Source organism: Mus caroli, unplaced genomic scaffold, assembly GCF_978045245.1.
Source record: "Mus caroli unplaced genomic scaffold, Mus_caroli_1 scaffold_12, whole genome shotgun sequence".
Lineage (NCBI taxonomy): Eukaryota > Metazoa > Chordata > Mammalia > Rodentia > Muridae > Mus > Mus caroli.
Window position 1 is genome coordinate 25,516,388 of NW_028227267.1, and position 13,533 is coordinate 25,529,920.

Here is a 13,533-nt window from a genome sequence, read left to right on the forward strand (position 1 = left end):
GTGACTTTACAATTATGTAAGCTATAAGCTGTGGTGGTCTCTTCTGTGCTTTTTTGATGCTATTTAGATTGAAAAAAATGTAACACTTCTTTTTTTTTTTGTAGAAAAACTTATAGACCTTTATATACTTAGAATATTTGCGATTCTTATTTTGCAGAAAGTGAGTCAGAGCTAGTAAGTTTATGCTTGTTAATCAAGCTATAGCTAATGTTGAAAACGAATAAATAGTTCTAATTACCCCATCTATCAGTTTAATTAGAAATGTGTTAACATTCTATAACAAAAAATTATGATTTTTATGCCTAAGTGATCAAAAATGTATGGCCTTATAAATATAACAGTCATATAAAACACGCATGCGGGAGGCTTCTCTGACTGGACCAGAACCTAACCAGATGACTAATTCATGAGGACTTTGTATTACAGTCTGTGTTACCCACTGTTTGCCATTCTCTTTCCTTGTTGGTGTTTTGTCGTTGTAGGTATCAGCAGACAGGTGTTAGGTGGCTGTGGGAATTGCACTGCCAGCAGGCAGGAGGAATTCTGGGAGACGAAATGGGATTGGGCAAGACCATCCAGATAATTGCCTTCTTGGCAGGTCTGAGCTACAGCAAGATCAGGACTCGCGGTTCAAATTACAGGCAAGTGCTCCTCTGCAGACTGTCAGTCTGTGGAGCTCAATTAATATTTCATCAGATGGATTGCTGTGGAGGAGGGTCTTGTGAATTATTGATGACATTTCAATTACAATATTCCTTTAATTCTTTTAGTGGGGGACATCAAAGGAAAAATTTTACGAGACAATGGAGCTGTAGGGCAGGAGAAATTAAACATGTAACACTTGTAATGAATTCCAGGCGTTGATGCTTCATTTTGCAGATGGGCCCCACTAGATATTTTGGGTCAATACAATGTCTAAGGTTAGCTCTTGCAAATGGATTGTTTACAAACTCAATTATGTTAATATCAATAGTTTACACAATATGGAATTTTAAATTAGACATAATACCTTTAGTCCCATTTATTAAATTTTACATTAAAATATTTGTTCTGGCAGGAGACCAGGTGAGTATTACAGTAAGGATGAGTCTGCTCCTGGGCAAAGTTGGAGCTTTGAAGAAGCCTTCCTCTACGGTTTCGTACTCTAAGTCTGTGTGTTGGGTAGCATTTAGAGGTGTGCTCAATCTCTTGGAGTGAAATGACTTAGTCTGCTCAGGATGTTTTAGACTCCCTTCCCAAGTTCAGCACCTGAATGACTTCCAGAAAGTGTAGACAGAAGAATGAGCATTTACTCTGTTTGCAGGGAGCACTGAAATGTTTGCTCTTGTAATAAAAGACCTGTGAGCATTTACCTGGCTTAAGTTGTAAATTATCTTATGGAAATCTATATTGGTAACAATGTTGTGAGATAAATGACATAGGATGTTTGATCTTGGACAAAGATATGTTCTAGCAGGTTTACCTAATAAGCAGTGATGGAGTTACCAAGTGGATCTGTGTCCTATGACTTGAGGCACTCTCTGTATGCAGTTTGCAGATATTTTTGAAATAGTGTTGATGTGTTGAAAGTCAGCAACTGCAGAACATTATTGCCCACATTTTAAGGAAGTGTCACAAAAATATGTAGTAGAGAACCAGATATGTATCTAAACCCCTGCAACTAAAGGCTATTATTGAGTCTCCCAAGGATCCTGGCCAGATTTTATTTGTTACTATTTTTTTTAAATGTATTACTTTTGCTCAGTTAATAGGCCAGCACTTCTTGTGAGGAATGTTTGAAGTTTTCAGATTTTTTTAAAAAAAAGATTCATTTTTAGTATGTCTGTTTGTGCATGTGCCTGTACATATATGTTGGAAGTATGTGTGTATGACTGCAAGTACCTGTGGAATCCCGAAGAGGATGCTGGATCCCCTGGAGCTGGAGTCATAGCTGGAAGATGTGAGTGGGTGCTGGGAACTGAACTCGGGTCCTCTGTAAAAGCAGTGTGTGCTCTTAACTATTGAGTCATCTCTCACCCCTACATAGTTTTCAAAGTCTCCTGTAGGAGAAGGAAACCTGTTAAAAGATTTTAAAAACTAAACATTGTGTGCCAGTCCAGGAAAGCTGTAGTGAAGTAGGAGAGCCTCTGCAGCCATCAGACACTTCTGTAAATTAGAATATATTGTGCTTGGAAATATAAAGATGTTCTAGCCTAAGAAGTAAGTCAGCTGAAAATGGGCATCTGAGGTTTTCCTGACTGTGACTTTTACTTGGCATTTACAAATAACCTTTTCTGTTCCAAATAGGTCTGGTCTCTACAGCTCTTTGGAGGTTTTCTGATAGCTAGAATGTCCTAACTGTCCCAGATGTTTCTAGGGCTTTCTCTCCTTAAGTGATTTCTGGAATTTTTTCATTTCCCCATTTCTTTCTTCTTTCTGTCCCATTATCATGAACCTTGTGTGGAGTCTTAATATTCTGTGCAGAGGAGACCTCAACTCATCCCTGCAGTGTAGTTTTGATATAAAAGTTAAAGCATGTTTTCTTGACTGGTGACAATCCTACAAGGATGAAGGTAGGGCTTCTAATGAGCATCAGCTGCAATCAATTAACTATCAATGCTCATATTCTCTTTCCATAATGAAATAGTGTGGCATATTGGACTAGCGCCCAAATCCTCTTTATTAAAATCCTATTGGTGGGACTGGCTGTGAGGATATGGCAGTGTATCAGCCACACTGTAGGCTGTGAAGAACGATTGTGTCATGGCCTTCTGTACTAGGTGAACTTATGTCTTAAAGAAAAATAGCCCTTAAAGCAACAGGAAGGAAGTAAGTGTAAGCCAGTATTGCATTGTTGGCTACAGATGTTGGGGTCCCAGTAGGAGGTGGCCTAGTTTCAAGGTCTGTGAACATTGTGAATCTGCAAGTCTCTGTGATGTCATGAAACTTCTCTTAAAAGTCGTTTGTTATATTAGTTTATGTTTTGGTGGATGGTGTACAACAGTTTGTCTTTAGAAGAGAAAGCAGCATGTTGCAGGAGTGCAGAAGTGGCTGCTGGATGCTGGCAGCAGTGTTTCTGGAGACGCTGAGCACACTGGCTTTTTACTTGAGCATTCCTATAGTGACGTATCCTCTGAATTTTATAACAGGGAGATGTTATAAAATTAATACTTGACTTGGTTGTCATTTAATTAATTTCTAATGAAGAGTTAAAGTCCTAAAAAAGTTAACAAACTTAGAAGTGTAAATGTTACACTTTGTAATTCCCAGTAAGTCCTAGGCTCTAGCGCTTCACTCATAAATTGTAGTATTTGACCATGGAGCTATTGACTAGTCCTAAATTCATTAAATAATCAATGATAATCAAAGATGAAAGGAGCTATTGCATGTTTGGTAATTGATGCTAATCACTAGTACATTTAGCCATTTCGAATCATCTCAGTGATATTGAGGCTCAGAAAGTGGTTCACTTGCCTGTTAATGGATTTGATTGCCCCCTCTTTGGTCCAGGAATAGACTGCCTCAGCTGTGGGATTTCAGCTCAGCATGAAAACCTCTTCTAACAGTAAGAATGACAGAAATTAAAGGACACAGCAGAGCCAGGTGGCAGGTCAGCTGGGATTAAATAGCAGCCGTAAGTGAGCAAGCGTATCATCCACATAGCAGGTTATAGAAGGTGTGCTATTAGGAGAGGAAATGCTGTACAACCCAAAGAGCTGTACATACACATTCCAACTTGTTTGGAGGGAGCATGCTTTCAACCACTGTAGACAGCTGTTGATTGGCTGTTTCCTAATCCCTGTCAAGTGCATATAGATAACAACTTGGTTTTATTCTCACTGGAGGCTATAAAGAACCTGGCACATTTAATCCTTTAAAAGGAATGCTATTATTGTAGGGGCTGGGGTCAGGGACCAGGGCAGAGTCCTGCTCTCCCTAGGGAGAGTAAAAGACCCTGACTGGGCCCTGCCTTTGGTGACAACATGGCTTGGAAATTCTGTGAGAAGGGTTGAGTTTGTTAGGACCACTGAATTCTCTGTTCCAACTCTGAGGTCCAGGAGACAGTGACCCTATACAACAGGAGGTGGAAGGCTCATAAGTGGACTGAGACTTTTCATCATGTTGAACTGTAGGGGTAAAGCTTTTAGTTAGAGTTGGCCAGCATCTTATTTTTCTGTTAGACCAATTATTTTTTAGATGATAGTTTTTAAAATCTCAAGCTCTGTGTGACTTAGATTGAAATCTTAAACATTTTTAAGTTCAGGAATCATTTCCTAAGTTGTAATAAGAATATAAAAATTATACATAATTTGTCAGCTTAAAAATCATTCACATTATCACATTTATCCTTTACATGCTGCGGGCTAGGCCCTGAGGTCCTACCATAAAGAGATTGTCCCGGCTTCTAAAGAGCTGAAGAGAAATGATGTACATTATAGTGGGCTTAGCGTGGGTACCCCACGGAGGGCTCATCTACTTGTCTGGTGAGAAGGGCCAGCTCTCTCAAGGATAAGGTGGTGGCGGCAGGAGAGAGAAGAGCCAAAGAAGAAGGAAGCAAATGTCTAGAAGACAGAAGTGCACTACATATGGTCTGGGACAGTGCAGGCTGGCAGAGTCCAGGGTCTGGTGCTAACCGTATCAGCAGGAAGACAGCTGAGGCAGGAACCAGACATGCACGGTCTCATAGTCCAGGCCAAGGTGTAGATGCTCGTCTAAGAGCAGTGTGCAGCCATTGGAGGGGACAGGACACCCAGATTTTGCTTTCAGAAAGTGCTAGAAGATGCTAGAATGTGGATGAGATGCAAGTGGCTGCACTGTACAGGGAAAGAGGTGGTGACTTGTGGAGAGATTTAGTGGGTAGAAGGGATGTAAACTTGTACAGGTGCCTTACGGTGGGGAGCAAGAGGATTGATCAGAGAACCATATCTGACCTGCTTTGAACAATAGTTCTGTTGTTAAGATTGGTTAGCCATGAGGGAGAGGTGGCATGCATTCCTGTGGGGGCATCACTATAGAGTTTGACTTGTGCTTCATCTTAAGCACCAAATAGCGTACATACACACAGCAGGAGAGAGGAAGAAAAATAGCTTCCTAACCTGCACAGTGAGTTCTTCCTTCCTATGCCAAGCACTTCTTCTTGTGCAAGTTTTAGGGGCACGTTGTGCTGTTGGGCAGTAGACAGAGGGATCACTGTTTTATGGCATACCAGTGCTTAAGACCCCATAAAATACAACTTTCTGGGAGCCAGTTATGTCTGCTCCCAGTGGAGCTAGGGGAAGACCATGATGAGGTGCCTTCACCTGCCTTCCAGCTCCTGTTTCTATGTGTTCTATGGAATATTTCAACTCTCCCTCGTCTGTCCCTGCCTATTTAGGTCATATTACCCTCTGAGTTATATATAAAGTAATGCTGCTCAACGCTTTCTGAGTGACTCAGTGAGCACTGCAGCTCAGCTTCCTTCCCTGCAGGGGGCAATCTCTGGGATGTTCCTCCATAGTGTTGCCATTGCTTAGGGAAGTAGGCAGCTTGTCAGTGAGAGGAGGCTCCAGCGAGCTTCTGAACTGTGTCTGTCATGCATGCTTTCTAGAGCAGTAAAGGCATATTGAAATTCCATGGGCTGAAAGCTCTGGCATTTGGGAAATCTTCATACAAAGTGAAGCTGCTGTTATGCTCTTTGGTTAGGATACACTGTTATCTGGACTGGTGAGAAACACAAGGAGGGAGGGAGAAGAGTTTTTGTTGTGTTTTGTTTTATTTTTATTTTCTTCTTTACTATTGATGTTGGCTTCCAAGTGTACCATTTACTGTTTGTTCTTAATTCCTGCATGCACTAAGCGATGAATGGGTTCATACAGATTTTCCCTACTGTTAACCTCGGTAGCTTTTTTCCTTAAAGAAAGCATCAGTAAATTTTCATAGGTTATTTTCTTTTTTGAACCTTGCAAGGTTTTTGTTGTTGGCTGCTGGTCACTTTCTCTACTGTCTTTCATGGTTGTGTTTTCTTCTTGGACTTTTGGGTGCAGGTTCGAGGGACTAGGCCCCACTATAATTGTCTGCCCAACGACAGTGATGCATCAGTGGGTGAAGGAATTCCACACGTGGTGGCCTCCATTCAGAGTGGCAGTTCTGCATGAAACAGGTTCCTATGCCCACAAAAAGGTAATGGTGCAGTGAGAAGCTACATGTTTGACTTTTTTCCCTTTCAAATGTTCTTATGTATATTTCTTTCATTTTAACTTATTTAATTATTGACTTGTAACTCCATATTATCAAACAGATATGAACAAAGGCTTTCTTTTTTCTTTTTGGTTTTTTTTTTCAAGACAGGGTTTCTCTGTGTAGCCTTGGCTGTCCTGGAACTCACTCTCTGTAGCTCAGGCTGGCCTTGAACTCAGAAATCCACCTGCCTCTGCCTCCCAAGTGCTAGGATTAAAGGCATGCGCCACCACTGTCCAGCAAACAAAGGCTTTCTTGTTAATAGTCTGGTAGTATGTTTTGATGTCCAACAAAGCATAGCTGGGCACAGACAGGGGGCCACAGGCCGACCGTATGCATGGGATCACAAATCTACATGGCAGTTTACTGGAGGGAGGTTGACTTTAGCAGCTTTAAGCAGGTTGAGAAAAGTGAATTTGAAAAGTAACACAGACTGAACATCTCTAATCAGAGATGCAAGATGCTTCGGATTTGAAGATGAGTCCATACCTGACTTATATATGAGAGGCCTTCACCTTGGGACTAACATGTCACCTTCGCTTACATCAGTTCCATCTTCTTTGCTCTCCTCATTTGTGGTGGTTTTTTGAGAGTCTTCTTCTGTAGCCGTGGCTGGCCTTGAACTTGTGACCTCCTGCCCCTGCGTCCTTCATGATGAGGCACTCCTGCTACGCTTGCATTCCTGCACATGGTTGTTTCTGTTTCCCCTAACTGCTTTTCAGTGCAGTTTTTGTTTTTCCTTACAGAAAAAAATTATGTATGAGTTGATTAATATTTATGTGTGGAACAACTGTAAATGCTGTCTATAGTCCAGGTGTTTCATATTGTGAGGTCTCAGGAAGAAAGGGGCATGATGTTTTCAATTAATCCTGAAAAGCCCACTCTTCTTGGAAAGAGCACACGTGAAAGATAATGAAGGCAGGCAGTCTGTGGTGCTTACCTCACCACGCTGCACAGTGGGGGGCGCCTCATTAGCATTGTTTTGAAAAGCTTACTTAACAATTAAGAATCATCTTTTCAGTTTGCTCGAAGATGTATCATGAGAGACTGCTTGTATTCTAAAGTAACCGTTATGTCTCCCACCTTTTCCTGAGGGATTTCCAGGGATTTTGTGGACGTTTTAGATAATCCAAAGGGTTTTGACTCATTTTGATCAACTCACATTCCTAGAGTCCTAGAAATGAAAAAAAAAAACAAAAACAAAAAAAACCCCACCCATCTCCTGAAGTTTCAGGACAAGGTTTGTTTACTGCAGCGGGGTTTGAGCGGCACACATGCCTGCTGGAAAGGAATTGTGAAACTGATATTTTACTGGCCTCCCTAAGACTGGCTTGTAGATTGAGAGTTTTGATGGTTTTATGAGGCTTATTGAGGTAATGTATACGCATGAAGAACATTGTGCGTTCTGTGACAGGTAACAGTGGCTCACTTATTTTCTCGATAGCAACAGGCTTTGAACCTGGTAGCCGAGAAGGATGGTCCCAAAGACTGTTTGGTATGCGTTCTAGACAGGAAAGTTCATCATGATCTTCTTATTGAAAGTGTTCATGGCCAATGTTTAGATCTTTTTTCTCTCATGTAGAAAATGAAAGAATGATTTAGAACGTTACAGTTCTTTTTGGGAAGTACAAGGTTAAGGAATGGTTCAAACACAAAACAGCGCTTGACCATTTGACGAGTGCTGTCTTAGATTCTTTACAAAAGCCTGCTTTCTGGAACAAGAGCCAGCACTTGACTTCTTAAAAAGTTGAAAGGGGGGTTGGAGAGATGGCTCAGTGATTAAGAGCACTGGCTACTCTTGCCGAGGTCCTGAGTTCAGTTCCCAGCAACCACATGGTGGCTCACAACCATATGTAATGGGATCCGATGCCTTCTTCTGGTGTGTTTGAAGGGAGTGACAGTGTGCTCACATACTTAAAAGGAATAAATAAAAAAAAAAGTAGAAAGGGAGTGGGTAAGATAGCTCAGTGGGTAGAAGTGCTTTTGCACAGGTTTGATCCCTGGATCTCATAAGGTGGCCAGAGAAAACCGCTCCAGAGACTTGTCCCCTTATCACCACATGCATATGCATGTTGTGGCAACACATGGAGACAGGCGGACAGACACTCACACCCCCTCACACAGTGAGAACAATAAAGAAACAAATAAAAATTAACTGCAAAGGGAGAGGGAAAAATAACAAGAAGTCAGAATAGACAGAGTAGCCATATGCTCCTTCAAGCCTCCTGAACATTTCAGACTCATTACAAGCACAATTACAAAACAAAGTGTGTTTCCTAGTAACTCGGAAATGCTCTGTGCACTGATACCAGGAGCCATAGACTCCGTTTGTTCTGGAGGTACACTGCAAGATTTCGTTGCTGGAGCCCCCTTTTCTTCATTGTCAGCACAAATCCTTGTTTATTAAAGATTTAGCTTGAAGGAAATTTTAATTAATTACAGGTGCAGTAAATCCTGCCTGGGAAGCTGCCGAGTGTTTGCTGTGAATGGCCTTCATGTGCCTGTGCTTCACTGGTTTTCCCCACTGCCTGACAGTGTGATTTATGGCTGTTGTTTTCTACCAGTCCACTGTTTGCCCTCTAGGAGGGATTGGTCTCCTGAGCCTCCATAATAACGGCAGCACTTCCTCAGACATCTTTTAATGACAACAGTACTACATTCAGTAAGTCAGGCTAATTGCAGATGTACCCTATTAATTGCAAAAACTAGGAGAGGTTACATATTTTACAAGCTTTTAATTTGAAACCGCCCGAGATGATTTGTCTTAAGTGTTTGGATTGAGACGTCCATAATATTCAACAATTCGCCATTATTGAAACTCCAGTCTAGGCAGTTATAGAAATCTGAGATTGAATCAGGTGAATACCAATAGTCATAGATAGGTTGTTACCCAGTAGAGATTATATTTTCATTGTAAACATTTTGTACAACTTCTTGTTCTGTCTGTAAGGCATCTTTAAAGTTCTTTGTGATCATTATACATCTTTCTGAACACAATAGAAGTAGGAATTCTGTGGTTCTGTCGTTAACATTGCAGAATGTCCAAATAAACTTCAGTTCTCGGCAATCACAGGAAGCTACCCATTGCTCCAGTGGTGTCCACTTGGCAGGTCAGTGTCTTGTTAGTTTAACTGTGGTAAAGCATCTAGCTACATCAAGTGATTTCAAGAACCCTTTTTGGGATTGGGCGCCTTAAGGGTAAGTGGGGTGACCATGGCAAGCCTGTGCAACAGTCGGAAGTCCCAGGGCTCATGAGCAAGTGTACCCACATTTGCAGGTCTTAGCCAAAGTCAGTCAGTGATTGTTTTGTAATTTGAGTTGTGGTGGTTTATTTCAAGCCCCGGGCAATTGTAATTATTCTCCCTTTTCTGTCTCTCACTGGGTACAGCCAACACCAGGATGGCACTCAGGCATGGAGTATCCATTGCTATCACTTCATGCTCTACCTACTGCATGGCTTGGGATGCCCCTGCTCTCCTGGAGGGAAACAGGGATGGACCTGGGTGCTGCTTGCCTAGAGTCTTGGAAGAATATGCAGATGTGGAGGAACTAAGGGAATTAGCTCTAGCATCTCAGAGTTGTGGGGTTCATAGTGAGGCTCAGGAGTGGAGTCTGCCCTTAGGGTGGTTCTTTCTGCACTGATCACTAGCAGCTGAAGGAGTGGCATGTATCAAGGAGGTGGATTGAGTCTTAGCTCCGTGCTCATGTTTGCAAGACTGCATCAAAATAATTGACCTATTGGCGTTGTGTTATGCATCAGACGCTGAACTTTTCAAGTGGTATGTGGCAAAAGAGTAGTCACATAGTCAGTTGATACCTGTTGAGGCTTTTTACGCTCCTTAAATGCCTTGTATGTTGTGACACTTCAGTTTCTCTTCATCCCTCTTTAAACTCCTTTATACTCCTTTATACACGTGCATACATAGATGGATACACACATGTGTATCCATCTGTACACCCTGTTTTGAGACGGGGTCTCACTGTGTAGCTGAAACCCTAGCTTAAAGACAGAGAGGGGTGGGGCTGGCTCAGGGTATAAAGGCACTTGCCACTAAGACTGACAACCAGAGTTCAATTCCAAACTCCACAAAGCACAAAGAGAGAACAATGCCCACAAGTTGTCTTCACCTCCACATATAGTACCATGACACCATGAGCTCGGTGTTATACATATGCACAACCATATGACGGCCTTGAAGCTTGGAATCCTCTGACCTCCATCCCCAGAGTACTGAGATTAGCGTCCGTGTGAGCTTGCTCTCTCTCTCTGCCCCAGCAGCTGTCTGTGGGACACTCACCCACACTTCCCTGTGCACTTACCTGGACAGCTTGCAGGCAGCTGAGTTTTTGAACTCCTGCCTCACTGAAGCCCTGCTCACATAGGATTCTAGGTTTTGACCTTTCTCTGCTAAGAATTATGTATTTCTCTTCAGAAAAATTATTTATTTCTGACATTTTAAGCTCTAGGAAAGATGTTTGATAAGGACTATTTCCTTGGAAGGAAAACTTTTCTTTGTGTTCTCCTGCCCAGACGTTTCCTCTTTATTCCTTACTTTGAAGATTCAGTCATCTAAAGCTATGCATGCGATAGGGCCTTTCATGATTTTGCTGACATTTGGAGATGTTTTTCTCCAGACTCAGGCCTCCTAGCTGTGGGATTTTCTATTACACTTTACGTCATCATCTTTATACCTTTCTTGCCTTCCCTTACACCATTCAGTCTTTCACTGTTTCTTTCACTTTCTAGCTTTTGTTGTAGTGATCATTTTTCCTCAGCTTTGTTTTAAAGATGGAACGGGGTCAGACACAAAGGGTGATTTAGAAAGGCAACAGTTGAGTAACTGATTTCGTTTCTGTGACTGCCTTCTTTGAGGGCTCCACTTTAGGGTGCTTACTATTTTGCAGACTAACCAAATATGAAGTGCTGATGCATGCAGTTATGTTTGTACTCGTGCTTGTATATCTTCGTGGTGTGCTTTAGGCGCTCTCATGATAACCCAAATCTAACCTTTTGCTCCTTACTCAAATCTGCCCTTTCTGTGCTGTTTTGGTTCTAGGAGAGGCTGATTCGAGATATTGTTTATTGCCATGGAGTTTTGATAACTTCGTATTCATACATCCGACTGATGCAAGATGACATTAGCAGACATGACTGGCACTATGTCATCTTAGATGAAGGACACAAAATTCGAAATCCAAACGCTGCAGTCACCCTTGCTTGCAAACAGGTACGGTTGCTCACAAAGGGGGAGTTGCAGTTGAGTAGTGGTATTTAATTGTAGGGTAGGCTGTTTGCTTTATGAATACATTTATTGAATCGTGTATCAATTGTAGAAAATTCCTTATACCCGTCCTTTGTGATTTTCATTGTTCAGGTCTTTTGTAAGGGTCGGCTTTTAGAATGTAATCAAATCCCACTCTAATAGGTGCTGGTTAACTTGAACAAGACAGAATTCTTCTCAGTGTTTTCTTCCATATGCAGTTAGAAAGTTGGACAAAATACCCAGTTTGGAGAGGACCAAAATAATGGACAAACAAAAATCATTATTAAACACATTAAGTAACAATTACTTGTGTTTTAGGGTTGATGGCATTCATATGTTACAAAGGAAATTTCATAGAACAGTGTCTCATTTCCTCATCTAGTTCCGGACACCTCATCGGATTATCTTGTCCGGCTCACCGATGCAGAATAACCTCCGAGAGCTGTGGTCACTCTTCGACTTCATCTTCCCAGGAAAGCTGGGCACATTGCCTGTGTTTATGGAGCAGTTCTCTGTCCCCATCACCATGGGAGGCTATTCCAATGCTTCCCCAGTTCAGGTAATACAGTGGGAGGAACACCATTTCCCTAAACGTATACTTTGTAGCCAAGTCATTGGGGTGTAAAGGAAGATGGCCAGGCTTATAAATTAGTGTCTGATAAAAATCAGGTTTACAGATAAAGTTTTAAAAATTCATGTACACCATTTACTTAAGGAAAGCAGAAGAATAAAACTTCCCTCTTCACAAGAGAAAGGAAATGATTTCAGTACTGATCTCGCTGGGAAAAGTTGTTCAGATATGAAGTTTAACAATAATCTTGGAAGTAAACACAAGAGCAGTGGGCAGTCATGGAAAAGATTGAGCAGTTCTGGACAGGGTACACTTTGGTGTCAGCCAGGGCAGGCTTCCTTTTACAGTGAGAAGAGGTGGACTGAAGGTAGAAAAGATACAAGGAACCACTCCTTCCTGTAACCTGGCTCTGGGAAAACAGGCCACAGAGTGTGTGTAGAGAAGCTGGAACTAGGGGCCTTAAGAGGAAGTCAGTGGTTGCCGAGGGACAGCAGGAAGGCATTTGATCCAGCAGGTAAAGGTAGTAGTTCTTGGGGTATTTGGGCTGTAAGTAGTCATGAGAAGGCTGGCATTAGAGAGTTGGCTTTTGAGGGGGAAGTGAGGAGCTGGACCAAGACTTATTAGGTAGTGGTGTCTTGGAATAACCCAGTCGGAGATCCAGGTGATATTTTAGGCAGGATGAATAAATAAGCAAGGTCTAGACACTGATAGAATAAAGGAAACAGAGTTGGTCTTACTGTACCTGACTGAGGCTTTAGGCCTGGGCCACAGGTACTTTTGGGTTTGTATGAATTTAGAGGGTGGGGCTCTCCTGAGGGCAATCTGTGACCAATGGAAGGAGGCTGCAGCCCTGCAGTGAAGTAGGGTATCTATGTGTCCCTAATCAGATGGGGAGGTGCCTCATGGGTCCTGGCTAGGCCAAGACCAAAGTTCTCCTTCAAAAGATCGATGATCTGATGTTTTGGAATACTTAATTACAGAAACAATTTTATACTTTAAAGCCAGAGGCTTGTCAAAGCCAATTTTAATAGCTTTCTCTGTGTTTTATAAATTGTGAAATTTTACACCTCAGGCTTATAAGTCATCTGTACCTCATCTCCTTAAAGGTGACTTCTGTCATTGTCCCAGTGATAAGCTTAGAGGGTAGAAGTAGTCACCAGGTCAGCCTCTGGGTGTTGCATGTTCTGCCTGTGTTTTGTAATTATTCACGCTCATTCACACGGCGCTTGCATACAAACAGGTGTGCATACACGATGCAGACACAAGTGAGGAGTCCTTAGAGTCTTTTCAAATATTATGTATTTAATGTGTTTAACTTGAACTTTTCTGTGTTTAGTTGCTTAAACTTTTAAAGCTATGTTTCTTATATTTAAATTTTAGATTTTTTTTTTGGATTTTGTTTTATGAATAATAATTTGCTAAATTATTGAACCTATTTAGAGTTTTTTAAGGCATCAATAATTAATTGAAGCCTTTGCTTGCCCGTAAGTGAATTGAAGAGGG

The 13,533-nt window shown here is 41.7% G+C and overlaps 1 protein-coding gene across 3 annotated transcripts in view; it reads left to right on the forward strand.

Annotated features, from left to right (window-relative positions):
- Window positions 1–13,533, forward strand: part of Ercc6 (ERCC excision repair 6, chromatin remodeling factor) — a 65,869-nt gene that overhangs the window by 33,091 nt on the left and 19,245 nt on the right. For all 3 annotated transcript variants that reach the window (XM_021182209.2, XM_021182211.2, XM_021182210.3), the window contains exons 7-10: window positions 483–641; window positions 6,003–6,138; window positions 11,253–11,423; window positions 11,842–12,018. In XM_021182209.2, coding sequence (XP_021037868.1) covers window positions 483–641; window positions 6,003–6,138; window positions 11,253–11,423; window positions 11,842–12,018 — 643 coding nt within the window. The remainder of the gene's footprint in view (window positions 1–482; window positions 642–6,002; window positions 6,139–11,252; window positions 11,424–11,841; window positions 12,019–13,533) is intronic.